Source organism: Prinia subflava, chromosome 1 (genome assembly GCF_021018805.1).
Source record: "Prinia subflava isolate CZ2003 ecotype Zambia chromosome 1, Cam_Psub_1.2, whole genome shotgun sequence".
NCBI lineage: Eukaryota > Metazoa > Chordata > Aves > Passeriformes > Cisticolidae > Prinia > Prinia subflava.
Window position 1 is genome coordinate 26231347 of NC_086247.1, and position 27889 is coordinate 26259235.

The window sequence follows — 27889 nt, forward strand, 5'->3', positions numbered from 1 at the left end:
TCTCTCTGGGAAATTAAATCAAGATTAATTAAAGCAAGCAGGAACAACAGGATTGTGCTCTCAGAAGTCAGAATTGTGTTTTCCTTTCACATCGTCCCCACCTTATGCTATCTGATTTCAGACTGGTTAGTTTTGTGCCTTCTAGCTGATACCATATTATCTTAAAATATTCTGCTGTAGGTATTTTTCCATATGACTTCTTTTCAAAGTTCCATTATTTTTTCAATGACATTTGTATTATCCCTTTATTTGCTAAGGACAAAAGTCTTTGTATTTCCTTGTGCAGTCTTTTAAAAAATTTTTGCTTCTCTGCCATGTCTTCATGACTCTTAATAGCTAGCTGTTGGTGTTTCCTATCAATGTAATCATGTTTTTCCACTGCTACAGAATCAAAAATTTTGCTCAGTCTTGTGTATGGGTGTCCTTGAAAATTCCTATTCCAAGGATCTCAACTGCCTTGTGGAACATGATTACAGAAATCTGTATAAATAGACTGTAGGTAAATGATCATTGTCTTGTTTCTTCTATTCCATCACAAATTTTTCTGGGAAAAGAGTACATGTCCTCCTCCCAAAGATGAGTAGACAAGTTGATTGTTGCTAAGATGATGAGCAAATCTATGAATATCTTATCCAGGTAGTGTGCCTTACCAGTCTAAAATTGGTCCAAACAAGTAAGTTCTAGAAGGAACTTTAAATCTGAAGTCTAGCATACAGATGTGTTTACAAGGAACATACCTAAGCCAGTGTCTGCATCCGTTTTTCAGAGAATAAAACAGAAAAGATGGATTAAGTGCCAGCAGAGAACTTGTACTGGATTAATGTCACTGTGCACTCCTCTGACTCACACTATAGTGTCACCTGTTCCTGCCCTCCCTTTAGTTGCTGATCCATAATATACTACAAATATACAGGCTAGACATTAGGAAAAAAAAATCCTCACAGAAAGAGTGAATGGGCACTGGAATGGGCTGCCCAGGGAGGTGGTGCATTCACTGTCCCTGAAAGTGTTTGATAAAAGACTGGATGTGGCCATGGTTTAGTTGATAAGGTGGTGTTAGGTCATAGGCTGAACTTTATGATCCCCAGTCCTTTCCAACCTGGCTGATTCTGTGATTCTGTGACAAGTTCCTCATCTGTCCCAGCAGAGCTCCAGGCACTCCAGCCGGTCATGGACACAGACACAGACAACATCCCTATGCCCTCATCCTTGGTAAAGAGCCAGTAGCCTTCCATTCTAACATTCCATTCTTAGAAGCTGTCCCACCACATCTCTGTAAGATCCAGCCAGTCAGATCACAGCCCTGCAGGTGTGCACAAATTTCCAAGCACGTCCCCAACTCCTGTTGCGTATTCCACATAATACCTGTGTTTCCATGGAGGCATTTGATTTGGTGCCAAATGAAACCAACTTCCTGGCTGGGGTGGCTGGGATTCCTTTGAGCTGTTTGATGTCCTGCTGACCTGTGATCTCTCTCCAGGCTCTGAACATCTCTTGCTGGCACTGGCATCAAACTGGTGGGAGTGGGATGGATTGAGGTTCTCCCTCCACCAGCAACTTTAGTTAAAAGCCCTCTTCACCAGCTTGCCAAGGATATGACCGAGATGTTCCTGTTCCCTGCCAGATGGACTCATCAGCCCCCAGCAGACCAGACCATACTCATAAAGTACAGAGCAATCTGGTGGATAGCTGCTTATAAAAAACAGATGTTTGAATTCTTGTTATTATTCATTGCCAGTGTCCATGCTGAATGATAATAAGATGGCATCAGATAGATACCTTTTAATTTTCTCTCTTTTTTTTTTTTTAATTGAGAAAACATGAATAATAAAATTCATTCTGTGTGCCTTTGGGGATTTATACAGTGCTAAAAAAGAAATTGTCAAGCCATCTGCACTGTTGAATGTTATGGTAAACCAAATGTAGCAATATGAAGGTTGCTGTAAAACTCATACTACCAGTGCCTCCATCATGACATTTATTCCATCACCATACTTACCCCATGGCCTGACAGTTTTATATTGAAAAATAGATTTACTATAGATCATGGAATGCAGAAATGACAGAAACTTGATGTGGGAAATGGGGAATGGGGAGAAAGGAACCATGGATAGTAATTTTAGGATACTAATAAAAAGACTAGATACAGACTTCAAAGACCAAAATTAAGAGGATTGTTGACTGGAAAAAAAAAAAACTACATTCAGGATTAGATATTAAATTTTCAACTGATTTAAATTACATGTAATTTTTTTAAAAAATAGGAATTCATCTCGCCACTCTAACACAGTGATTCCGGCACTACACATACACTATAATTGCAAATAATATGGACAAAAAACCCCAGAAGCATAATTATTCAGAATTCAGATTCTATAAAGGAAGAACTAGTTAATAAAAACTGCATATTTGTTGGCAGTAGTAAGTAGGAAGTTAAACAGTCTGATGAATATCTAAAATACTGTAATTTTAAGTGAAGCATAGCAATACAGATGTCCTTTATTTCCAGTACTTTTTTAGAATGTCAAAGATGGATGTTGAGAGACTTCAAATAATTCCATGGTTCATCCTTTTCAACTGTTTCCCTACAGTGGTGATATTTAACAAAGCCTTATTTCAAGAAGTAAGACATTTTAGCTTTTTTATCACTTGCTTCACTCTCAGCTTCTGACCTTGCCAATCTGCTTCTTATTATATTAGACTTTACATTAGGGAATAAAAGCAGAAAGATTAAACATTCTGAAATTTCAGACTTCATGAAACATGTGGTGCTTTATTCTCTGTGAGAATAACAAATCTACCAGGGAGACCTTAAAAAAACAACTTTTCAAAATAAACACAGTGGTGGTTTCTGCCAAAGGCATAGGTTCTGACTCCAAAGAAGCATTAGTTATCTTTAAGAGGAATAAAAATATGATGATTTTTGTCATAGTTCTTTCTGTTTTGATGACAATTAATGGAGTCTTATTGACTGTTTGTTAGTGGAAGATAAGCTGCATGAAAACATAATGACTTTGACATTAGTTTGTTCTCCATTTAAAGTTGCATAAATATGTTAGAAATAAAATGATCTCATTCCCATCACAGTTGGGCATCTTTCACACTGGTTTTCAGATTTAACTTCTCCTAACATTGGGTTCTGATCAATATTCTGTTGATCAGATCAATAGTCACTGACTTTCCTCCAGGTAAGAGACAGAAAAAAAATTGAAAACAACAAACCTAAAATCTCATTAAAAAATCCAGTCAAACAAAAAACCGAAGTGAAAACTGTCAGCCAGATGGAACATTTTGTTTTCTCACTTACAGTACTTCTCATTAAGAATCAACACAGTTATAGCAGACTAAACATGTCTTCTAAAGCAAACATTAAATAAAATTCCCTCTAGTTATCATCAATAGGCCTTGCTTACATATGTTAGAGTTCTCAGTGTTCCCCTGTCTCCTCAGAATACAGTTAAATTTACCTTTTCTCTGTTTTCTAAGAAAGAATATGCTTCTTAGTAAGAAATTATGTGAAAAATTCCATTTCTTATGTCTGTTCCCACATCTACACTTTCCTTTTACTTCAGTATATCTGAATATGCAAAAAATACATGGTTCAGTGGTGCTGTCACTTACAATGGTTTGTGCATATCCATTGTTTATTTTGGTATGACATGATCTTGTTAACAGTTAACTTTGCCTCCTTGTGTACGGCTGATAAGGATCTATTCATAACAATTGCTTTGACTTTCATTCCTTGTGAGGCACAGAGAAAAGTATTGGCATTACATCCATCACAGCATATGCCTCTCAATGCTGTGCAACAGCTGCCATTCTGAATGATCTTCTGAAACTGAAATGAGCTGGCCTGGGATCATTCACTGGATGCCATCTGTTGTTCACACCATAAGTACCAACTAGTAAGACCAAAACACATGACTTCTCTTATCATTGCATTTGAAACTGCCTTAACATCTGAAGCCTTCTGTGCCTGGTCATGTAAATTGGCAAAAGATAAACCACATGGGAGGAGGGACAGAGAACGATTGATACTCACCTCTGTCATTATCACCTGTAAGTGAATTTTTATAAGGCATCTCAATAAAGGTAAATCTCAGGTTAGCAATGACCTTTATCCCAAGTCAACGGAGAACTCAGCCTTCCATGACTGCCCTTCATAGATGTCTGTGTCTCTTTTATTTTCAGTACTTCAAATAGCTCTGTACATGCTCATTCTTTGAGTCCTTTTTTTTTTCCTTCAACTGGCAGGGGAGAGAAAATGGATCAGTTGAGCAAACTGTAGTGTCTGTGCTTGAAAGTGGGTGACAAACAGCTGTAAAGAAGCTGATAAAAAATTAACCCTGGAAACCCAGCATGGGAGGAATGGAAAATATACCCCCTCTCCTAATTAAAACTCTGATAAAATGAAAATCTGCTTTAAATCACCACAGTACAAATAGGGAGATTAAAGAAACCCTTCCTTTAAACAAACATTTAATACCACAGAGGGATAGCTAAAATTTAAAACCAACTGCAAAACGGCTCTCTAGATTTTCCCTCTTGATGATTCTGGCATACACCTGATCCCAGGTCTTTGGGGTAATATTACATTTCCTTATAAAATATTTATACAGCACAGTATCTTAACCTCCTAAATCTGTCTAACAGCCTGTCTAGCCGTAAAGGTAAGTACAAAAACTAATGTGAACAGCCATGATTTTATCTCTTACATCCTCTTTCTAAATGTGTTTAACAAAATTTGTTTACAAACCTTTCCCCTTATATTTTAAATATCATTTTCATTTCAATATGCATAATAATGGATAGACCAAAGTGAAGAATCCAGCAAGACCAATTCAATATATATGTCCATGGGTCTTGTCTTGATGTTTTTGTGATTTAGTTCAAAGCGTCCATGTGATGTCAAAGAGTATCTTCTCCTTCGGTGTAATTATTACTAAAACTAGCAATGGTTTTGGAAAAAATTATGATGGTAGTGCTTTGAAGAGAAAATAAACACATGGTTCTTTCACAATGGAGCCTATAGTCTAGCCTGAGAAGAGGGTCCTTGTGGTCTAGGGGATATAACACAAAGAGAAGATGGGCACCAAAGCAAGCTCATCAGATAAGTGCAAATATATGCATAAATGCAAATTATGCTCCCCCTTTCCTATTTCTAGGGGGCATATGGGGATCTTTATTCCCTTTTTCAGCCAAAGCTGTCTGTGTTTGAAAGAGAAGTCTCTACTGAAAAGACACAGGTGAGCAGTGAGTTTTGAAGAAGGATTAGGAAAAAGCAGAAATGAAAAAAGAAGATAGTTGCAAGAATAGCAAGGTGGCACAGTATGCTGAGAAGTCCCTAGGAGGACAACAAAATTACTGGGGAAATATTGGACTATAGGCTTAATATGAGATAGTGGAGTAGGTGAGATAATCATGTAAGTGTTCAGTGAAGAAGAGCTTGGCCAGGAAGCTACAGGAAAAACTCAGGCTTGGAAACTGGGCTGGTGAGGTAAGCTATCCAGCTGGAGGAGAGAACACAGGAAGCATCCTCTCCCACAAACGGGGGCGTATCTAGACTATAGAACACTGGTGCAGCTCCTACTTCTGTGGGCATGGATCCCTATGTACACAAAATTTAAATCTGGTAGCTGCAGTTACCCCTCTAGCAGTAGGGGTTTCAGCCACTCAGGAGTGCAGCCCAGGAAGCCCTAGGCTATCATTCATATTTAAGACACTAACCTGAGTAACCTGGGTAATCTGAGGTTTGTGCAGACATTGTGCTAACATCAACTAGTCATACAACCAGCTTGTATTTTCAGCCCTTAATAAGTCAGTTGGGGGGTTTTGAATGATTTGTCATCTGCAGACAAATCCTAAATCTTGCTGCCATTGGCAACCCCCCCCCATTACGTTCAGCGACAAAAGGTTTTCACCTCTAGGACTTCAGAGATCAGTTTGCTGTCTTTAGGCCACCCTAGAGAAATTACATGTAAAAATTATTTTCTATGGCTATTTCTGAAATAATCATACATCCTTCATTAGTAATTTAACTTCTTAAGGAGAAAAATGGAGTAATAGAAGTATTTGGTCTCTATGACAATTATCATTTCTATTATTTTTTTGTAATTTCTATGTTTTTTCTTACCTTATTTTCTTATAAAATTCACTCTTTCCTCATGAAACATAAAATTGCTGCATAGTTTTTCTGCAAATGTATTACATTATCAACCACGCAGCTTCTTAAGATTATTTCACTTTTGTTCTACTTTTGGTCACTACATAGTTGGTATCGAAATATTCTGTGGACTTATTTGAAGAAAGGTGCTTTATAAATGCAAGATATCCATAAGACATATTTAATTTTACATTGTCTGCAGTGATGGAACATTTTTCATTTTGTTGTATTTGGAAGAACCACTGCTATAGATGTTTGGGAGTCTTATTTCTTAGGAGTGTATTAACATTTCTACTTACTGTACTGATTACTAACACACATATATGTGTGTATATATATGCTTTTGTACAGGTAACAAGTTCTGGGTTTTCAAGGACACTACTCTTCAGCCAGGTTATCCTCATGATTTGATAACACTTGGAAGTGGAATTCCTTCCCATGGCATTGATTCAGCAATTTGGTGGGAAGATGTTGGAAAAACTTACTTCTTCAAAGGAGATAGGTTGGTATAGGATTTCTTCAAGGGAAAAATTCAGTGGATATCAGCTAAACATGTTAACCTTCTGCTCTGTTTCTCAAAAGGATAAAATTAACTCCTCCTGCATAGATGGCTGTACTGTTTTCACATGTCTTGTAACCTAAATTATATTTGTGTGAATATCTTGGAATAGGTATAAGTATATCCAGTAGAAAAGTTATATTTTAGAAGTCAGCAGGGGAGTCACAATTGTGGCATATTTAAACTTAAATATTCAAAGTGATTCATTTATGTACACTCTTACCTGTTTCTTTATGTACACTCTTACCTGTTTCTTTTTATCTACATTTCTAAACCCCAGCACATAAGCAGGCAAGGCATGATCCAAAGCTTTTAAGGTCAATGAATATGACTTCTTTCCTACTATTTAATAATGAGGTAAAAAAGGGAACTCAGAGCAAAACCTGGGAGCTAGAGAAGAATTTGATCATTTTCTTGGAATTACTTCTAAATAGTCTTACAGTGACACATATTCGTGATTAATAATAATTTAAAAAAAAGCCCAAACAAATCCTCCAACAAAAAGACAGGCACAGAAAAAAAGGAAAATCCAAGGGTTTTTCGATTCCTGAAACGCTTTTACTAGTCACTTAGTATCTGTATCTTTATTTGCTTGGCAATTAAAAAAAAAAAAAAAAAGGAAAGGAATATTTGTCTGCTTTATAGAGACATCAAGAGACTTCATTAATTTTTGAAACACTTTGAGTTTTCTGAATGATGGATTTTGCAGGTTTTCAGTATGGTACTGTGTTTGTTGATTGATGTATTGCTGTGCAAATTTTGTGTGCTCAGAGAAAAATTATTCCTAATTAATAACTGTAATATTTATATTAGTCTTATTAAAAGTATGATTGCTTTTATTACTGTGTGGTACTTAGTGTTCTCAGACACTAATAGTATTCACGGATTACTTAAGAATTTAATGCACATCATAGAATATGTTTAGGACAGTGCAGTTTGTAATTTTTTAGCAGTACTGTAGAATCTGCACTATAGAATACTGCAAAAAATTTATGGTTATTATTTAAAAAAATATAGCTCTCTAACACTCATGGTGAGGGAAGTAGATAACTAAGCAAAATTTTTGTAATGTTTTAAAACTAGGTGTCATTTCAAGCAATCAATTTTCATAGTGAGTAGAAGATGCCTAAATAATTTGCTTCCTATAGTTGAGTAGATTTAAAAAAAAAACCAAATTATTTTTCAGGTAATAATTTTCCACCTCCAAATACATATTCTAGAAAGATGTACAATAGGAATTTTTTGTGACTTTTACTTCACTTAGGCTTCATTCAACAGTTTCCTTTATATTTCCATGCATAGGCAGTTACTTATATTCAGGACTTTCCTAAAACATGATTGATTGGTAATAACAGAAGACAAAAAGAGCTAGCAGAGAAAACAGGTGCTGGCAGAAAAGTTGCTACTTAGAGCTAACAAGCACAATGAATCTCAGCAGGATATAAATGCAATACAGTATGTTAGAAGAAGATTGAACATGAGGCTTGCAGAGATAATTGAGCCATTATAGGATATTGACCATCAGTGGGAATAAACCCTTATAAAAGTAAGTTTCTCAATGTGCATTGTTTATGACATCAAATATTTGCTATAAAATAAAAATAATAATAAAAATGACCAAACAAAATATAAGCAAACAAGAAAATCTCATTAACCAAACTAGTAAGAAGATTTAAAAGTCAAACCAGTAAACAGACATATGTCTAAAGCAGCTCATGTATGGAAAATTATTGTTGTTATTTGACATTATCTATTTCAACACTAAAGATAAGTCTTCCAGATAATTGTAAACCCAAAAAGGGGAAAAAATTGATTAGAAAACATTAGTCCCTGTGTCATTCCTATCCTACTAGAACTGAGTTATTTGGGACTAGAAGATAATAGCTTTGATGAACTTCTTGACAACATGTCCTTGTTTATGCCTCTGTATGGTCGAATTGGTTTTATACACTTTAAATCAATGTTCTTTCTTCATAAAACCTAATTATCCAATGGCTGAGGATATCATTAAGTAAATAGGCTTCGCTATAGAACATAGTTCAGCAAATGTTTTCCAAATTCTCTTTTTCTAAAGTTATGAAGTGGACTTTAATTTTTTCCCCCTCTGTTATTTATCAGTCTTTAGGGTACAGCAACAAATTTATATAGGCTGTAGAGCTCAAACCATCATTAGGGAGTTTGCTTCTGAACATGTGGCATGCCAAGTAGAACCAAGACTAGGCTTTTCCTTACCCTGTGGACAGGTTCATTATTCCAGCACAGATTGTTGAGGTGGTGTTGTGATTGGTTCTTCCCTAATAGGATTTCTCATCAATTATGAAAACCCAGAAGTTTGTCATTTCTGAGTGTGCACTGAGTATGTCTTCAAAGACTTTAAATGACAAAGTATATCCTTGAAAGTCATTTAAGGCTTGTGGAAAACCAGAGGTTATTAGAAGAAGGAGCTTAAAAAGGTGAAAAGATTGGAAGAGAAAAAGGAAAATGACAGAAATTATGCAAGACACAAGTAGAGTTCTGGAATACAGGGAGAGAAAAAGAAAATATATTTGTTTGAAAAAATGCAAACTAAAGACCAAGAAACTTAGAGTTAAAAGATGAGGAAGAACTGGTTTCAACAGTATTAGTGTTAGAGCTTTGTTTACCACTTCTACCTGTTGTTTCTGCATGTCAACATTCAGAGACGTTGCATATCCAAATAAAGACCATTGTGTTGTTGGCTGGTAGCTGATGTATATGTGACTAGATCAAGAATTGAGGCTGTAAAAATAACTTAGGCATAAGAAAGAAAAAATAAATACTAATGTCTTTTTAATCTAAGTTGCCAACACTTAACCCACTTGAAATCTGCCATCATTTAATTTCATTGAAAGTTTAAAGCCAGAGAAATGCCCTACAGGGAGAAATACTGAGGAGTTTAGATGACTATACTTTTTAAAAAAAATTAAAATGTGAAACAGTTAGAGTGCCTAAGTACCTTCACAGTGACAAAATATCGTCCACTTAAGAATTTTTAATATATGATGATCATAACAAGGACTTCCAAAAACTGAAGTCAAATGAATTCAAATGAGAAAAAGGGTCAAGTTTTTAGCAGTAACCAGATTATAAATGCTAGTGATAAAACTGTGCTCTAAATTAATGGAGTAAATCAAAATATGAAAGGACCCACAAAAACATTAGGATACACAGAGGATGTTAGAGATGCAGTGTTCTTAGGACCAGCTTATAAGATAGGCATAGCAATTAGATCAGCAGTAAAATGAAAAAGAAAGTATCAATATTATCTGTAAATGTAAATAAATCACAAGTGTAAATATTTCTCAGGTTTTCAGGACTACTAGAATTGCATGCTGAAGCTTTTAAAGTTTGAGAAATGCTGTCTGGCAAAAAGACACAAATAGGTTGAATTTTATAATACACTGCATCTATTTAGTAATAATGATAAATTAAAAGCTACTGTAATGAGTGCATATGAACAATTAAATTAAGGTTGCTGGTGGTATTTTAATCTGAATCTACTGTCACTTGCATTATTACAATATTATGAAAAGCATTAATGTACACTGATTTTCTTGCATATGTTACATCTCTCTGTGTCACTGTGCAAAAGCCCTAGGCTTCAGAACTGTGGTGATTATAAGTGAGATGCATGCTGGTTTAGTTGCTGAAAGGCAATAATCTTCTATCTTCTGTCTACTTACATGAAACAGCAAATCTGTAATCTGGTGGTATGTTCAAAGAGAAGAAGTCCAGTATTCCCACTTGTGGCAATGGAGCAAGTGTTAAAGGGTGAAAATACAAAGTTACTCATCTGCTATCTTACAAATGTGTTTTTTTTTCCTTTAAAAAATATTTCAGGTACTGGAGGTACAGTGAAGAAATGAGATCCATGGACCCTGGTTATCCCAAACCAATCACAATTTGGAAAGGTATCCCAGAATCTCCTCAGGGAGCCTTTGTCCACAAGGAAAATGGTACGCAAACACGTTCTTGTTCTAATGATTTATTTAGACCCTTTATGTAAGATAGAGTAGTAGAGGGATGATTGAATATTCAGGTTTAGTGAAGGAATTCTTGATATCTGAACAGAGTATTTCCTGCCATAGAATTGGCTTTAGTGAAAATGGTGCTTTGTTTGCATGTACTGATTAACCTAGGGCTGAAAAAGCTTTCAAATTTAGTATTATAAACCTTACTTTCCATTCTCTTTTTCTTCTGTCTTAATTAATTTTGGTTTTGTTCTTTGCTGAATTATAGTACCTCTTAAAACAAGCTTCATAAACACAGTATATCTCTATTGAATTTTCAAGGTCTTGACTTTTTAAACAGCTTAGAAGCTATTGCTTTCATTCTCAAAAGCTAGCAAAGGGAAGCAAAATCTATATCTAAGCAGAAATATCCCAATGAATTTATGTAAATCAAAGATGTCATAAGTCCATGACGTAGAAATGCAGATAACAGGGATTTTAGTATGATTTATTATTACCTTTAGCAAGATGCATCATCCTATACCTAGAGCCTGGAGTCTCAGCTGGATACACCAGAAAACAACTGAGAGGAGCCAAAATATCCTCCATCTTAGGAGAATTTAGTGCTACCCAGGGGATTGTGGCTGGCTGCCAACAGAACCCTCAGTTGCACAGAGCTTTTAGATCCTTTTGATGGGAATAAAAATATGCATTTATTGTATCCTATCATTGTTGGACAATTGTTATATGGCATATGTGATTTATTTATTAGTAGGTTCTTCATTTATTCTGTTTGCCTCATAAGACAGGACATATTATGTATTGCCATAGTATTTTAATTTCCTTTTAATAAGAAAATAAAAATATTTCTTTTCTTTTATAAAACATTTTAGTCTCCTATTTCAACCTCTAACTCAATTAAGTAATTTACAATGGACGTGTTTGGGGTTTTTTTTCAGAAATATGTTTAATTGCTTCCTTGCTTTTTGTCTGTTTCATCCAGAAGTAACCCTGTCTGTATTTTGGCCTTTTTGCTAGACTGGATTTTTTGTGTTGCTTTTAACTGGAAAGTAGGTCATTCGAGATGATATTCTGCATACATCACGCTCAATAACTAACTGTTTTTAAATATGCATATATGTGTATTATACAAGCATAATAGAAATATACATTTATGTAAATACATTTATATCTGTGTGTATCTATCATCTATATGTCTACCTATATCTATGTATATATATACATATATACACATATCAATTTATATAAATATATGTATAATCTGTGCTGAGCTCAGGTACACTTGCCTCACATTAAAAATGAAAGTTATCTTACTGTAACACCCAGACCAGTGAGTCTGAAAGCACTGCAGAGGCAGAGCTTGCATTTCTAAGGCATGAAAGACTTTTGATAGCATAAAAGCCACTTCTCTTTCTAACCCTTGTGGTTATGATAGTCTGCTGGACTCTTTGGATGAGGAGGTTAGTAAAACATGACCTGAGATTGTGGAGGAGATGAAAGGAGAGAGGGAATTCTTGAGCATGTCAGAAATCCTATAAGGGCCACAGGGCAGAAAAAGGGACTGAAAATGGCACCATAAAGTTCCCAAGAAGACCACTGAGACATTTTCCCTGAAGTCAAGAGAATAAAGTCTTAAGAAACAGTTCACAACTTTGCGGTTGTTTGTATGAGTTAGAGAAAGAAACAAAAGCAGATGCAAATAAATACCACATTTCAGTTGGAAAGAAGTTGATTGCATTTTGCCTGAAACTGCTCTTATTTGTTTGGACAGAGGTAGAGTTGATAAAGAACTTTTACTATAAACCTTCATAAGGAAACATCTGAATGTATCTTTCAGGGAATCCATTTGATTTTAAAGTATTCTTTTTATCCTTCTTTTGTCTTTCTATTGTGCAAACTATGCGGATGAACACCCTACAATAACTCTGATCATGCAGGGGTTTCCTTCAGTGATGGCAAAAGTTTTTGGTAATGTTGCATTAAGAGTCTTGGAAAGATAAGAAAACCAATTTCCCACTCTATTAAGTGTCCCAGCTCAGTATCCTAAAAGCTTGGTAAGGTACAGGTAACATCTTTGAAACTCACCCTGCTACTTCCCATATTGTGATTTGTTTTCTAACACTGGTAGATACTCTTAGGAGGGGGTGGACAAGAAATTTCCTTCCTTTTCCTACATGGAATCTGAGAGGCCACAAAGTTCTCCAAATTGGAGAAATCTTTCTTTCTACTTTGAGAGCAGCACAGAAAATTTAACTTTCCAACTAGAAATTCTGCTGAAGTCGATGGGGCAATTTTTAGGTAGAAGAAAGAGAAAATGTAGTCTACTTTATTAGTCCACTGGCCTTTTTTTTGCCTTACACTTTACTACATAAGTACATTTGAGGTAGTAGTGACTGCTAAGCCCTTCAGTGCTGTTTGGACCATGTATTGCACTCACTACTCAGTGTCTAGTACCTAGAAAATTGTAAGGAGCAGCTCTCAAAGCAGGTTTAACACATCTAGAAGATGAGATGAAATCACTTTCAACAGTTGTGTGAAGTCATTTGTTCTGTCAGGAGAAGCAGTAAAACTACTCAGTCTTTTAGAACTGTCCCTCTCTGCTGGTGGCTTCCAACTTTCACCTGTAATTGACTATTATCCTGGTTCTCACCTCAGCAAAAATGCAGAAAAGTTTAAACTATGTTCAGAGTTTTCCAGTGGAAAATACACTCTAATTGAAAAAATTGTATTGGATCTGTAGCAGCTGGCAATTCCTTTGCTCTTTAAGAGTTTTGATTTAACCTTTTTCTGCATAATATCAATTACTACTAACTGAAGTCTGTATTTTGACTTACCTCTCCCCCTGAGTATACATTCATGTACTCTGCATATATGTAGGAATAAAGATTTAGAGATGTCACATCTGTATGGTCTCTATATGGTCTCTATATATGTATTAGCATTTTGATAGAAATACATCAGACTTCCATACTTGAAATATTTATCCACGGCTAGGATAAATAGCCATATGCAGTACTTTGTGAAAGGTATATTATTATATGGAATGCAAAGATAGGGTAACTGTGGTTCAAAATACTGACATTTTGCATTTGATAATGCTTTTAATTTAAACTACAGATTGCTTTAAGGAACTTTGTATGTGCTAAAATTTTAAAACTTCATAATATTTAAAGAATTCCAGTCCTCTTTTAGATTTTATTCCATTCAGAATAGAAGGCATTTTCTGAACAATTCTAGCTACTCTTTTGATACAGATCAGTACTTTTTGTTTCTTTCTTTTTTCTTTTTTTTTCAAAATTATATTATATATTTCTATAAATCTACTAGCATATTTTTAGATAATAAAAATGCAAGGGATTAAGGAAAGGAAAATAATACCTTTTCATTGGCTAGGAAGGCTATTAAAATTACAAAAATACCTAATGTATAATAATGATGAAATACTCAAGTTTTTCTGAAAAGTGGTAGTAGGTGATGAAGACTTTTCCTACAGTTTGAACTGAAAATACACTATCAAATATATATATATATATATATATATATATATATATATATATATATATAATTTTAGAATTGAAAGAAAGTAACTATTGATTGAATTGGGGGTTAATAATGTTATCTCTGGATAGGCAGTTACCAACCTTTTTAGGAAGCATCGTTAACTACAAATAGTGCCCAATCTGTCTCTAGTAGCCTTTAATACTGCAGGAAATATATGAGATGTATAAAGTGAAGATAAGAAAAAATTAATCTGTTTCCATTCAGTTCATAAGCGGTAGGAAAAGGTTCACCCATCCTTAAGGTTTGTGTCTTGCCAGATCAATGTCATTTTTCAGCTGGGATAATAAAGTAACATAGACTATTTTTGGCAAGAGTCAAGTTTTTTTGTCCATTTAAGCATGTTTAATAATAACATTGGATTGTGCCTGAATGAACAAATATCAGGTCTTTACACAAAACATAAATCTGGTTACACCTGTTTTCTCCTGTGAAAGATGCTTTTATTTCATGCAGTCTCCTTCTGAAGTACAGCAATAGGCTATGTGAGATTAAAGAGGGTCAGTTCTCTTTTCTGGATAGCATAGCATGGCATAGCATAGCATAGTATAGCATTGTAATTTGTTTCAGACTTCCTATCTTGAAGAGGTCATGATGCTTTAAAGTCGTGTGCCTGAGGATCCCAACTCTAGTTGGTTTATCAGTGAATGAACAAACTGGCCAAACCTTGACTTTTTGTAGACAATATTCTCTGGAATTATTCAATTTTTTGTAGTAGTAGTAGTAATGAAAGAAAATAAAATCCCAGTTTACTGAATGAAAGAACAACTAAAGAACAAACAAAAAATAAAACCAAAACAAAAACAAAACCCCCAAACTCAATGTTATATTTCTAGAGACAGTAAAGAAATAAAATTTGTAAAGAAAGATTTGAAATACCTATAACTGAAGTCTATTCCTTATGTCTTTTGATTTATTTAATTACAGAAAAATTTATACCAGTAATTTCCATCATGGTATGTTGATGACATGATTTCATATGACCATGAATCATTGCTACTTTCTTACCATGAATCGTTGCTTTCTTTCATAGGCTTCACATATTTCTACAAAGGAAAAGAATACTGGAAATTCAATAACCAGATGCTCAAGGTGGAACCTGGCTATCCCAGATCCATCCTCAAGGATTTTATGGGCTGTGATGGACCAACAGATCGAGATAGAGACCGACACAGCCCTCAAGATGATGTTGACATTGTCATCAAACTGGACAACACAGCCAGCACTGTGAAAGCCATAGCCATCGTCATTCCCTGCATCCTGGCCTTGTGCCTCCTTGTCTTGGTTTACACTGTGTTCCAGTTCAAAAGGAAAGGAACACCCCGCCACATACTGTACTGCAAACGCTCTATGCAAGAGTGGGTGTGATGTAGGGTTTTGGTTTTTTTTCCTTTCCCTCCCAGGAGTTTGTGGTAACTTGAGATTCAACACAAGAGCTGTTATGCAGTTTCCTAGCTAGGAGCGGGCATCTGTCAGTCTGAAACAAAGCTGATCTTTAAAACCCAGGGGGTTGCCTGTCCTGCACACGAGTGGCGATTCACTCAGCTGGGAAGCTTCCATGATACACAGTATCTGCTGTTTCTTCAGTCCTTTGTCTTTCTTTGTCATTCAATTCTAGGCCTTCCCTCTGCACGCTCTAAGCCCTATAAACTATCAGGATTAACTAATGAAGAGGAATAAAAATATCTCCAGTGTTTCTACATTTTTCCCTTAAGGCCTGTTCCCCTTTGAAGAATTTTTTGCTGAAAGTAAATTTTTTTAGAGAAACAAAACAACCAACAATGGAACTTTCAGGAAAGTGAGAAGACCCAAAACAGCTTTGTCTCCAAAGAGGATTGCTTTCTGTCTGCTACGGATAAAGTCCTATACTCCTACTTCCAGTTTTGTCAGGTAGGAGACTCGGATGAGACGCAGGACTTCAGACTGTTCGGACAGCCATTTTCCAACAAACAAGGGGCCAAAATATCTGCAATATAGTAACAGCCTTAATACATTCATTTTGTGTTTTTTACAGCTGCTCTGGACTATGTCCTCAATGTTTTAAACTCATATTCAATACTATATTCAAGCAGAACCTTTTTATTGGTTTGTTTGATTTCTGGTTGATTTTCCTACATTATCTTTCCCGAGCTGTACCAAGCCAACTACCCCAGGCCTTTTATAGGTCTGTCAGGAGCACTCATTCCAAAGAATGGTAAAAAGCAGTGTGTCTCTGAAGTGGATTTTAATGAACTAAAACAACAGACATGCTATTGAGAAACTTTACACTGGTATTATATTGGTGGTGTAACCCTTTGAGAACTATTGCATCTAGTTTTCAGAGTCTGGTGGATGTTAATCTTGGTCATCATTAAATTATAGAATTGTGTTTGGGTAATACAGGTTTCAAAAGAGAATCAGTTTTTCAAAACAGATTTCTTGTGACTGCCTTTTTAATTATTTGCTTTATTGATAGAAAAGCATTTGTAACATGAATAGAAAACAAAATATATTTACCAGCTACTTTCTTGTTAAAGGAACCAAACGTATTTTAATAATTTCTACCACTTACCAAGAATTTTTGTGAGCTGGCAACAATTTTATAGCTTAGCCTCTTATCTTAAGCATCTTGGACTTCTCTCTTGAGATTATGTTGCATGACAATTCCATTTGCCTCTGCGGAAGTGGAGTCACGGTTTCAAAGGAAAGCTAAGAAGATGACTCTGATAATGCATGAGTATCCTCTGGTGTGTTACCCCTTTGCATGTTCATCATAGTTCTCAAAGGGTTAAAATTTCTGGCCTTCAATCAAACATGGTCTCAACTGACAGAGCCAAGGGACCACCAAAACATTTTGTCATTCTGTGTAATTTGTGCTAACAGCAGTATTGTCATTTTCATGTGACCTGCAGAGCAGGTTTGTATCAATAATTTTTTCCTAGAGAAAAGTCAGCAACTGACAGACCTCTTTATTGATTTTAGGAGCTGCTTCTTGCAGTGATAGGCTTTACAGTCACTGGGCTGTGAACTTTTTAAAGATGGTCAGAATGATGCACCCCAAAAGTCAGACACCTGGTTTTTTATGAAAGCCAGGTTTTGAGGGGAGTAGCTTTTGCAACAATGAACAGCTTGCCTTGAACTTGATTATTGACCTGTTGACTGTCATTACCAAGTTAAACATTGTCTTCTGTGAACAGCTTCACTGTCTGAATTTCCTTAAAGTGTACTGTCCTATGTCTTTGACCTTTAACTTGCAAACTGGCACAAACTGAAGGGAATCTGGTGTTGCAAATGAACTAAGATGAGTTTTATTTCTTGAAAGGCCTGATAGACATGATCCAAAATTTGAGAAAAAAACCTGAAGTGTTTTAGTAGGAGAGAAATGACATAGACTAAAATATTTATGATAGGTCTGTAGAAAGGTATTTTGCTATGTATACATGCACACTCTAAAAATGAATTACAGCAGAAGTTAATTTTTATTTAACTTGAATACAATTTTCAGTGTAAAATTATTATTTCTACAGATATCTAGTTATTAATGAAAAGGTTATAGGAAATTATTAAAATACTTGAAATGGCCAGTATGGGCTTTTACATAAAATGAGACTTTTATACTATGTTCAACCAATTTCTTACTGGTTTCTTAATCCACATAACTGGATCACTTTTTAGAGAGTGTAGGTATATATGCATATATATTATGATTATTATTGTTTTGGTAATGGATAGCTTGACTGCCTTGAATTTATATTTATATTGAGCATAGCATGGAGAATAGTATGCGTTTTTTTCAATTACATGATTTTTTATTGATTTGAGGACTTACAAACATATGTGGCATGCTATAAAGCATTGCAAACTTATTTCTTAGAGCATAAACAGATATACATAACAAAAAGGAAGATTAGAAAAAGATATAGTTTTACAACAAATATGCAATGCAGATGGCATTTTGGAGATGTTTTGTAGAAGTACTGCATACTGTAGGTTAGAAGCGCACCAGTATCGGCCCATAGCATTATTTAGTAAATCCAAGTCAGTTGTTGCTGAAAATATAGATTTATTGACAATTTAGTTGCACAGGATTTTTGCTGCAGATCAGCTCATTTGGTGAATTTGAAATTCTATGCTGTTTTTCATATGTATTGAAATGTGTCTGTTTTTATACTTATAAAATCACACAAACACACACATACACAGACACGGACACTTTAATCCATTGAGAAATTTTATTGCCAACAAACTACTATAGCTTATGTTCTGCTATGGACAGAACAAAATGATTGATGTTGCTGTTCCATTTTTTTCCCCTAGAATAGTTGGAGGAAAATACTAAAAGAACTACTTACTCCGTATTTGCTTTTCCTCTACAATAGAAGATTTTTTTTTAAGTCAGAACAGCATCTCATCAGTATTTTTATTCAAAATTTCATTTCAATTTTGAAATATCTTTCATGGCAGCTTTAACTTTTTCTGCAACCGTTTCCCTGATAGTAATGAAGTGCTGAGCATGTTGACTGTTGTTCTTTGATAAGGTAACAAAAATATTTGTGTTTGGAGAATTTAACTGTAATCATGCAGGAAGGTAAGTGTGATAATTCTAGTGCTTGGTATATGGTACATCATAGATACATGAATACATGAGAAGTTGACTGTTGAATCTATTTTCTTTTACTTAAAAAAAAAAGTGCATATATGCTATATACAGAGAGAGGGAGGAAAAAAATTATATTGGCATGTTTATGTCATGCAAAGCAAGACAGTGTCAACATTTTTGTTACATACTCATGTTTTCAGTAGATTGTAAGACAGTCATAAAGGTTTATTTTAACTAAAAGATGTAGGAGCATTTGTGTTCACTGTAATTTCCAAATACAAACTGGCTAGTTTCAAATTATAGAATTTCAGACTAAATAAGTGATGTTGGCTGATCTAATTTTGAACTCAAATTAGTAAAAGTTCTGAGACAATTTTGTTTTTTGAATAGTTGTTTCTCTACAAGGGCCTATAACTATCAGAATTAAGAAAAAGCAAATTGAAAATATTTTCAGTTCTGCAATCTGGGTTCCTACTCATGTGCCATAATTCTTTTAATAAACATTTCCATATTGCTATTGTCATAATTTGTACTTTAGAAAAATACAAAATTGAATATATGTTGTGTTGATCAGCTACAGTCTATCAAGCTGACTACACAAAGTTGTGTATCTTCAGAGTACTCTGATCTGTATGATGCAGAAGGCCAGAGTAGATTATGGCAGTGTTTCCTTTGGCCTTTCAATATCTAAACCTATGAAAAGGTTATTGACTGTAGAAAAAATTGATTTTTATCCAAAAAAAAAATTAAAATATGTAACTGTATATTTACTGGATAGGCTGGGATGGAGACACTCAAATGGCTCCAAAGGAGCCCTTTCAAGTCTCCTGAATAAATGTAATACATATTTTATATATTCCTATGAACTTTTGTTCTTTTTCTTCTTTCAAAGTGGGAAAAGGGAGGGGATAATTAAAGAAACAGATTTTTTTAAGGCTAATTTTGTGAATTAAAATAACACAAGCTAATAGATCCAAACATAAGAGGCAGACTTACACTTTTTCTTAGAAACATACTTCACATCCCCAGTTGCTTGATCAAGACTCCTGTGCTAATAGCACTGTGGGTTAAGAACAGAGTGTAAGGCTTAATTTTTGAATTTTCAGCTTTTTGGGGGGGTCTTACTTTACAATCTAAATGTCAGTTAAATGTAGCTTTTGGCACCAAATTATATAGAATCTAATTCTAGCTTGTTGGTTAGAAAAAGTGCATAGTCTAGGAAGTTGGTCTGCCTATTAGCAATGGAAACATTACATTCCTTTTTTTTTCTTTTTTGAACCATTGTTAGGACAAACCTTAAAACACACACATAGTAAACTGAACAGTGAATGTTCCAGGCACTGGACTTTTCAGAAAGTGGAAATGCAAACTACCATACCATTAGCAGCCTACTTTGGAAAGAACATGAGATGACTGGGCGGGGGAGCAAGGATTTGACTGCAGGGGCTTGCTCTGTCCTGGCTCCCATATCTCCTTACAACATGGCCTAAGTTTTATCACCTTTGTACATGGCCTAAGTTTTATCACTTATTGCAGAGGGGAAGGAAGCCATGCACCATGGCAGAGGGAGATGTGAAGCAGCCATTACAGAACAGTAGCTCCCAGCTTGCCTTTTGTTGCTGTCAAGACTGTCTCTGGACACCTCTGTTTCCAGAAGTATAAATAGATGACTGCAGTTCTATGAGCTGTAAGGGAAATCATTGCTATTGGCTGAGGAAACAAACGTCACTGGCCACCTACGTGTCCAGCTATGCTGTAAATCAAATAAATACTGTCTGGAAGCTGAGGAACAGATAACCTGTTATTCAATACAATGGTATAGTTGTGATACCCCAGCACTGTAATGTTAGGCATACTTCCTTAGCTCCCAGAACACAGACTGCAGACAGAGTGGTTCTCATGAGATAACACCATTTAAACATATGTCAGTTACAAAATTGGGTGTATATGAACCATGTGCTCAAAAAATTAATCTCTGGTATATGCACATAATTCAATGAATTGTCTGCCACTAGTCTCATGAAAAATATGTAACGTGTGAGTCAAATCTGTCTAACATTTTCTTGTGAATTGCCATCGGACATGTCAGAGGCTGATGGAGAAAGACATCAGCGCCATCAATGCTGGAAACGTCTGGTTAACATCAAAAGCATACCATCACTTGTTGCAAACTGGCTCCATTTGAGGCTTGATCTAAGGCAGCCTCTAATGTTAGCATAGATTTGTATGATGTAGAATTATTTGATATATGTGTGTATGTAAGTAGGAATGCCCAATAATAATCAGATCACATTTTGAGGGATCATCAGTGTGTGAGCACAGCAAGTATCTGTTCCTAAAATCAAAATGTATTTCAAGGAAGGATGTAGACAGCATTATACACATGCTTTATAAACAGGTCTTCTTTCCCAATATGCAGAAGCTTTAGAATATTGTCTACAAACTATGGTCAGTTAATTAACATTTGGAATTGCAGCTGCCCATTTTGTCTTTCAAAGAGGATATTCTGTGAGTGGTGTCCATAAAGTACGTTTACTTTGTGGAGATGGCCTGAAATATTGCTCTGGTCTACCAACAGTATAGATTAAATAAATTTTAGATGCAGAGAAGACATAACTGAAGAAAGGCTGATGTAAATTAACATGCTAAAGATAGTTTTCAATACTTGGATGTGTATGCAGCATAGTGCTACTTGCTGTCACAGTAAAACTTCATAAACAAGAATCATTACACATGCCAGCCACTTATGATGGCATGAAGCTTTCTAGTCACAGCTTAGTTTCTTCTGCTTCTGTAGAGTACCATTGTCCACAGTTTATTATTACTGTAGCCACCACATAAACCAAGGTTTTCTTTTTAGTTAATAGTAATTTCTACCATATAAAATTGAATCATGTCCTTTTTATAACTACAACCTTAATCTTCTTGGAGCAGCATATCTTAATTTATAGCCTTTTATGACCTTTTTTTTTCCTTTCACTCCTGCAGTAAAATATATTCCGAATATTGTCTTCATCCTGTGGAATAATCCCATTCATTCTGTGCCATGCATCATTATCCAAGACACATGCGTCTTGGATAACCCATTTACCAATCCATCATTCCAGGAACTGGATTTCTGGGAACTGGGATTAGTAACAGAATGCTGACATAAAATAACTTCCTAAAGTACCTGATTAGTTGTTGACAATATGGAGTTTGAAGAGTTTTTAGTGAAGTATTGTGTTACATGCTGGCAGCAGAACAGTGTAACCCTGCCAGTCAGTGAATGTCCATATGGGTTCACCACTTGCAGGGTTATGTGTTGAGTCATACAACAATGTTTCTAATTCATATTTCCATCATAATGTGTTGGTATTTAACACCCAGTTTACATACCCATTCATAGTTTACATGGCTGTGTGTAAATTCATCTGTCTTGTTGAAGCCAAGGGTACTTAGTGTCAGGAAGTAATCTGTGTTTCTAAGGCATAAAAAATTTGGTTCCCTTACTATAATAATTTTGCAACATTGAAGAAGAAAAAATGGAAAAACCATAGTATCACTTTTTCCATCATTTTCCCAAATGATGGTTTCTACTACTCTTTGTCAGTGTTTAAAATTAGACGATATTAAATAGATCTCAAAAATACTGGTTTATAGTTGATAAATTGCAGGTAAATGCACAGCCTCTTATTTGGGCATACAATGATTCTAAACAGAGAAGAACTTACTGTATATACTGTGCTTGGCCATTGCCACAAAATTGCCAGTGCTCACATACTGATTACCGTCATAACACGGGAACATTGTGTTCAAGTCAACTCCACACAGTTTGTCTGCTTGGATATAAGTAGAATTGTGTAACTTAGGAAGTCATACATGTGATGACATGCGTTCAGGAGACATCATCAGCAACCTACAGCAGTTTTAAATGACCATGACAACTACAATTCATACCTGCAAGGCATAGCTGCAGCTTCTATGTGCATGGTTGTGTTTTACCTCATATGATAAAGTGCTATGAATTCTGGCTGTGCACCACCAGGCAGATGAAAACAATCAAAAAGACCTTTCAGTATAGCCACTGTCAATACTCACAGCTTATGGAAATACCTGACATAATTACACTCAACGAAATTTGACCTTGAATAGGAATCCAGAATTGAAGGAATATGTGATGATAAAAATCCTCTATTCCCAACTCCTACTCTGTGTAATGAAATAAGTAAAGCATTGTCAAGCATATATCTTTACAAGCAACATCTATCTTTGCTGTGTTTCCAAAACATGCAGATATCACTTGTCAAATCACAGTATTGTCTTACTGTGTCTGGTTGATACTCATTTTACATGACAGATCAAGGTTCATGATCCTCCTTTTCACCATCCAAGACATGCTACCACCTTGAGAGGAATGCACACTGATAGCAGTGCTTGGATCACAGTGATGACAAATACAGTTATAAATTAAGACCCTGTTGAAGTCTTCCTCAGAGGAAACTTAAACTAGTCATGAACTTTCTTTCCATAACTTCTAGGACCCACAGGAAAACCAACTAAGTCTTTTGGTCGAAGCCTACAGACTGATAAAAGTAGCATAAGAATATTTCCATTTTTGCTTACCAACAGAAAATAAGAAAAGGAGTGAAAATATTTCGACTTATAAATGCAAGTACAACAGCAATTTGTCAAAAAGCAATGGAGACAAGGGTCACTAACATCACTAAAATTTCATGTAATCAACAATAAAAGAGAAGAGATATTACCAAGAATTTGGTGATGGCTTGGAAAGTATTATTGGCCCCCAACAACAAAGATATCTGTTAGGCTGTAGAGAGTCCACTGAATTCTGTATTTGGACTCATAACCCACCAGATAGCAGTCAGTCAAAAAGCTTCTCAATACAGTTGCTCTAAACCTGACTGCAAATATATATAGTAATACATAGTACATTATTTATCTGATGCAATCAAAATCTTTTGAGATAGATTTAGTCAAACTAATATTAACCTGCATCTCTGTGAAAAAAATGGTCACAGTGAAATGTCCTTCTGTTCGTTCTCAGAAATTAGATCCAAGATGATTTGAAGAACTGCACTGAATAAAATACTGAAAGATAAGGAAGTCTTTAACTTCTACTGGTCTATATTACAGCCATGTTTCTTTATTTCCATGACAGTTCTGAAGTGTTTGATGTGACAAAAACACTTTTATGGCCTTTGGATGGATCATCTGTTTCTATTCTATATTGATAAATACAGTCAAATTTCTGATTCCCTTCCATCCCCTTTTCCCACTGCACCTTGACAGGTTTCCTAACTAATTTAGGCAATATTTAATTTTATATTCTCTTGGTAGGCAAGTGGGAAATGATCTGCTCATTATAAAAATAAGCAAAACCAATTTTGTTGTCCATCTCATTTTAATCATGTACAACTTTTTATAGTTTGTCACTAGAGATTGCAGCTTTTTGTGTCTAAAATGAAGAGGTAGTACTTTCTCAAATCTCCTGCAAATATTTGAGAAATTTGATTATATCTTTCACTGGATCTTGTTCATTGCCTAGTACTCCAACACTGAGCTCTAACTTACAGCAGATTATTGAAGCCTTTGCCATCCATTGATACTACCATCCTAAAGTCTTTATTGAAAAAGGCATGGTACAGCCAGGGCTAGTCATCATGGATTCTTTATTTCCATCTTGGAACTACTTGACTTGTCAGATGTACAACAGTATAACAGCAGAGAACCACTGTTTCTGATGCCATTGCATACCATTTGTATATATGGCTTATCACATCTCTGAAAGGTGAGCAGACCAGAAAGCTACATTTCAACAGTCAGTGTTATTTTCAGTGGTTCCAGCTCTCATCTTTAATCTGTTCTCTTTCTCCTTTGCATTCTGATGCCTATAATCTGTGTCATGGATATTCAGACAAGAATTTTATGACTGGACTCCTTCCTCTACCACAAGTCAGTTCACACACATACATCAATTACCATTACCTTACTGCTGTAGCATAATAGACTAGCACTGTTGCATGGCAGAACGCTTTGCTATTATGCACTGTTTTCCAATTGATCCTAATTTTTTGGTATCACATATAAAGAACTCTCTCTGTCATCTGCTGTTGTAGTCTTGGATTCATTGCCCAGTTCAGACACGGCTTGCAGAGAAAGGTGTAGGTGTTTGACTTCTGAGGTTTGCTTTATGTTATAGGTGTTCCTATATGATCAGAAAATGTTTGAGGGATGCAATGTCTTCTCCTTGCCAGTCCTGTGGTAGTATTGTTAGCAGTTAAAGCATGTGCAGCTAGTTTTGTCAGTCTGTAGTCAACTAGAGTTTGATATGGATATATACAAGAAGGGTACATTGTTTTCCAAGGTTCATACACACCCTAATTTCTCTTTATGAGTAACATGCACCTTGCATTCTTTCCAGGTCCTGTATTCTTGTATCTATCAGAACTTGATTTCTTCCTTTGTTCTGCTTGTTGAGTGTTATTTTAGCAGCTGATTCCATTTTCCTTCTTGTTGACATTCCTTCATCCCTCTAATTCCAACAGAAATCGTCCTGGTTCCAACATTTTAGCTAGAAGCTACTACAATTGTGGTTCTGCCCACCCAGATTTGCTTGTTTGTCCTCTGTGTCTCAGAAAGAAGAAATCAAACTTTCATGCAGAGACAAGGGTGTTTGTGCAGTTGACAGGAAAGTGGTTTTATGCATAACATGACCCTAAACCTCACATATTGTTAAGTATCAACTCTTCAAGCTCTTTATCTTCAACCACCCTACAATTGTTCATTTAATTTTCAAAGTCTGACAAATAAGTCAGAATATGTATGTGATGATTTCTCTTGTGGGAAACAAATTTCTCATTTTTATTCCTTTTTCTCTGCATAGATCCATATTCATTTCATGCCCATGTTCCGCTTATTAAAATGTGTGTTAGAATCAAAATAACTGGAGCATTTATTTGTTTTCTGCAACTGAATTTCATTTTATTATTTTATTTTATTTTATTGGCTCACACAGCATTCTATACGGTAACCTTTTTATAACTGACATATGTTATTCCTTCAGGTAGCTTCTACTGACAAACACAAAGCTTGTTTGTGTGCGAATGCAAGGCTGACTAAATGGTGCTAAAGTGTATTATGACTGTCAGATATAATCAGGCAAAATTTTGTGGTGCTTAGACTGATTTTTTTCATTGATTTTATTGATCAATGCATTGAACAGTGTTTTATTATACACAAGTAGTCTTTCGTTAGTAAATCAAGACCTCATAGTGCATTGTTAAACTAAATGGGTTAATTAATCTATGTAAACAGCTCACCAAGCTAATCTCTTTTAACTCCTTATACTGTTGTGTCATTAAAGGTCAAGGGGTCATGATGATAATCTCATTGCTGTAGACCATTAACATGACTGAACATTTTCAACAAAGTACTTATGTTTACAATGCTGTAACCCTTTGACTGCTGCGGCAACCTTTAACCGCCGAACGTCACACGCTGGAATCATCACTATGGTTCTTGCCATGGCAATCAAAGAGTTAAGGGCTGTGCAGTGATTCGTTTTATATTTATTAATTTATATTTATTTTTGTTTTCATTTGAGAAAGGGGGGAATTGGGGTGGGGCAGTTCTTGTCTGCTGTAAGTGTCTTAACCAAGGGAAGGGTTAAAATGGCTTTTTATACTATTGCATCTTATGTACTTACCATCATTTCATTGTGTTGTAATTAAAAAAAAATCTGTCAATAAATAAGAGAACAGAAAAAAATTTTTATAAAGGCATTGTCGTTTAATTGGTATAGATTTCTGTAAGATTTATAGCTACTGTTCTTTAGATATTGTATAGCACTAAAGCCAAATTTAGCCTCAGAACAGGAATGCCTATGTATAATAACAGATAATGACAGGTTATAGATATATTATGGATGTATTTGGCTATAAGCAAGGTGAAGGAAACATTATTTTTTTCAATCAACACAGAGTAGGGAAAACTAATTTGTGTTGGAAAAGAGGTGGAGTAAGTGACAGTGGACGCATTTCTGTAATGTCTGAGAGATGGCTGTCATAGCCACTACAAAAAATGATGAACAGGTAGCTGAATTCCCTCCTTTGTTATACGTAACAAAACCATGACAAATTTAATGTAAAGTTGAGTCTAATGATTCAAAGTAGAAAATAAGCAAAGAGTAAACAACAAGAGTAAACAACAACAACAACAAAATTTCTTGAAATCAAACCACAATAGAAGACTAGAAGACTAAGAGCAAAGCAAAGGAAAATACAGCTCAGTTTTGCAAAGATCTATATTCTTTCCATGTCAACAACCATGTAATTCTTCCTAGGCTATATAGCAGTATAGGTTTTCTACACCCATGCATACCTATGGGCATAGGAAACAGGAACAAGCTCAGTCTATTGGAAGAAAAACATAAAGTTATTATTGTTTCAGTGTCCTTGCAAGAAAGCAATGCTTGTAAGCTGATCCAGAACCAGAGGCCAAACTCATCACATACCTAAGCTACTTGAAGCTTGCTTTTGTTTTTTTTTTTTTTCAATTCTAAATCAGAGGTGCATGGGTAAAACAAAGATCACTGACTGCAGTTCTCAGCCATGAAAGAGGAAAAGATCCCTGACTGGGCCTTACCTGCAGGTGACTGACAGGAAAAAACACCAGTTCTAAATGGAATGGTTTAGGGAGTGTCTCTACCTCAACATCCTTAAGTTCATGTAAGTGGATTTTTTCTGAAAGATTTGATTTAAAACAACTTCCAAGCTGATTCATATCTTCTCAATACCATTCACTTCATAGGTAAAGGTGATGTTACAGGCAGAAAACTGATTAGTAAACATCAGCAATCACAGTTAACATATGAGACATTTGGTGCAGTTTTTCAGGTCCATTGCCATACAGTTATGCAACAGATAATTTGATTTTTGTTTTAATGTTTGGGCCCAAATTCAAGATTTAGTTTCCAGGTATTCTTCTTCAAAAAGCTTTCCAATCCAAGAAAGAATTACTATGTTAACTAGTTAGACAAA

The 27889-nt window shown here is 35.3% G+C and overlaps 1 protein-coding gene across 1 annotated transcript in view; it reads left to right on the forward strand.

Moving 5' to 3' along the window:
* Positions 1-26624, forward strand: part of MMP16 (matrix metallopeptidase 16) — a 179237-nt gene extending 152613 nt beyond the window's left edge. The window contains exons 8-10 of the mRNA XM_063391591.1: positions 6515-6665; positions 10581-10696; positions 15303-26624. Coding sequence (XP_063247661.1) covers positions 6515-6665; positions 10581-10696; positions 15303-15637 — 602 coding nt within the window. The 3' untranslated portion in view covers positions 15638-26624. The remainder of the gene's footprint in view (positions 1-6514; positions 6666-10580; positions 10697-15302) is intronic.
* Positions 26625-27889: the final 1265 nt, after the last annotated feature.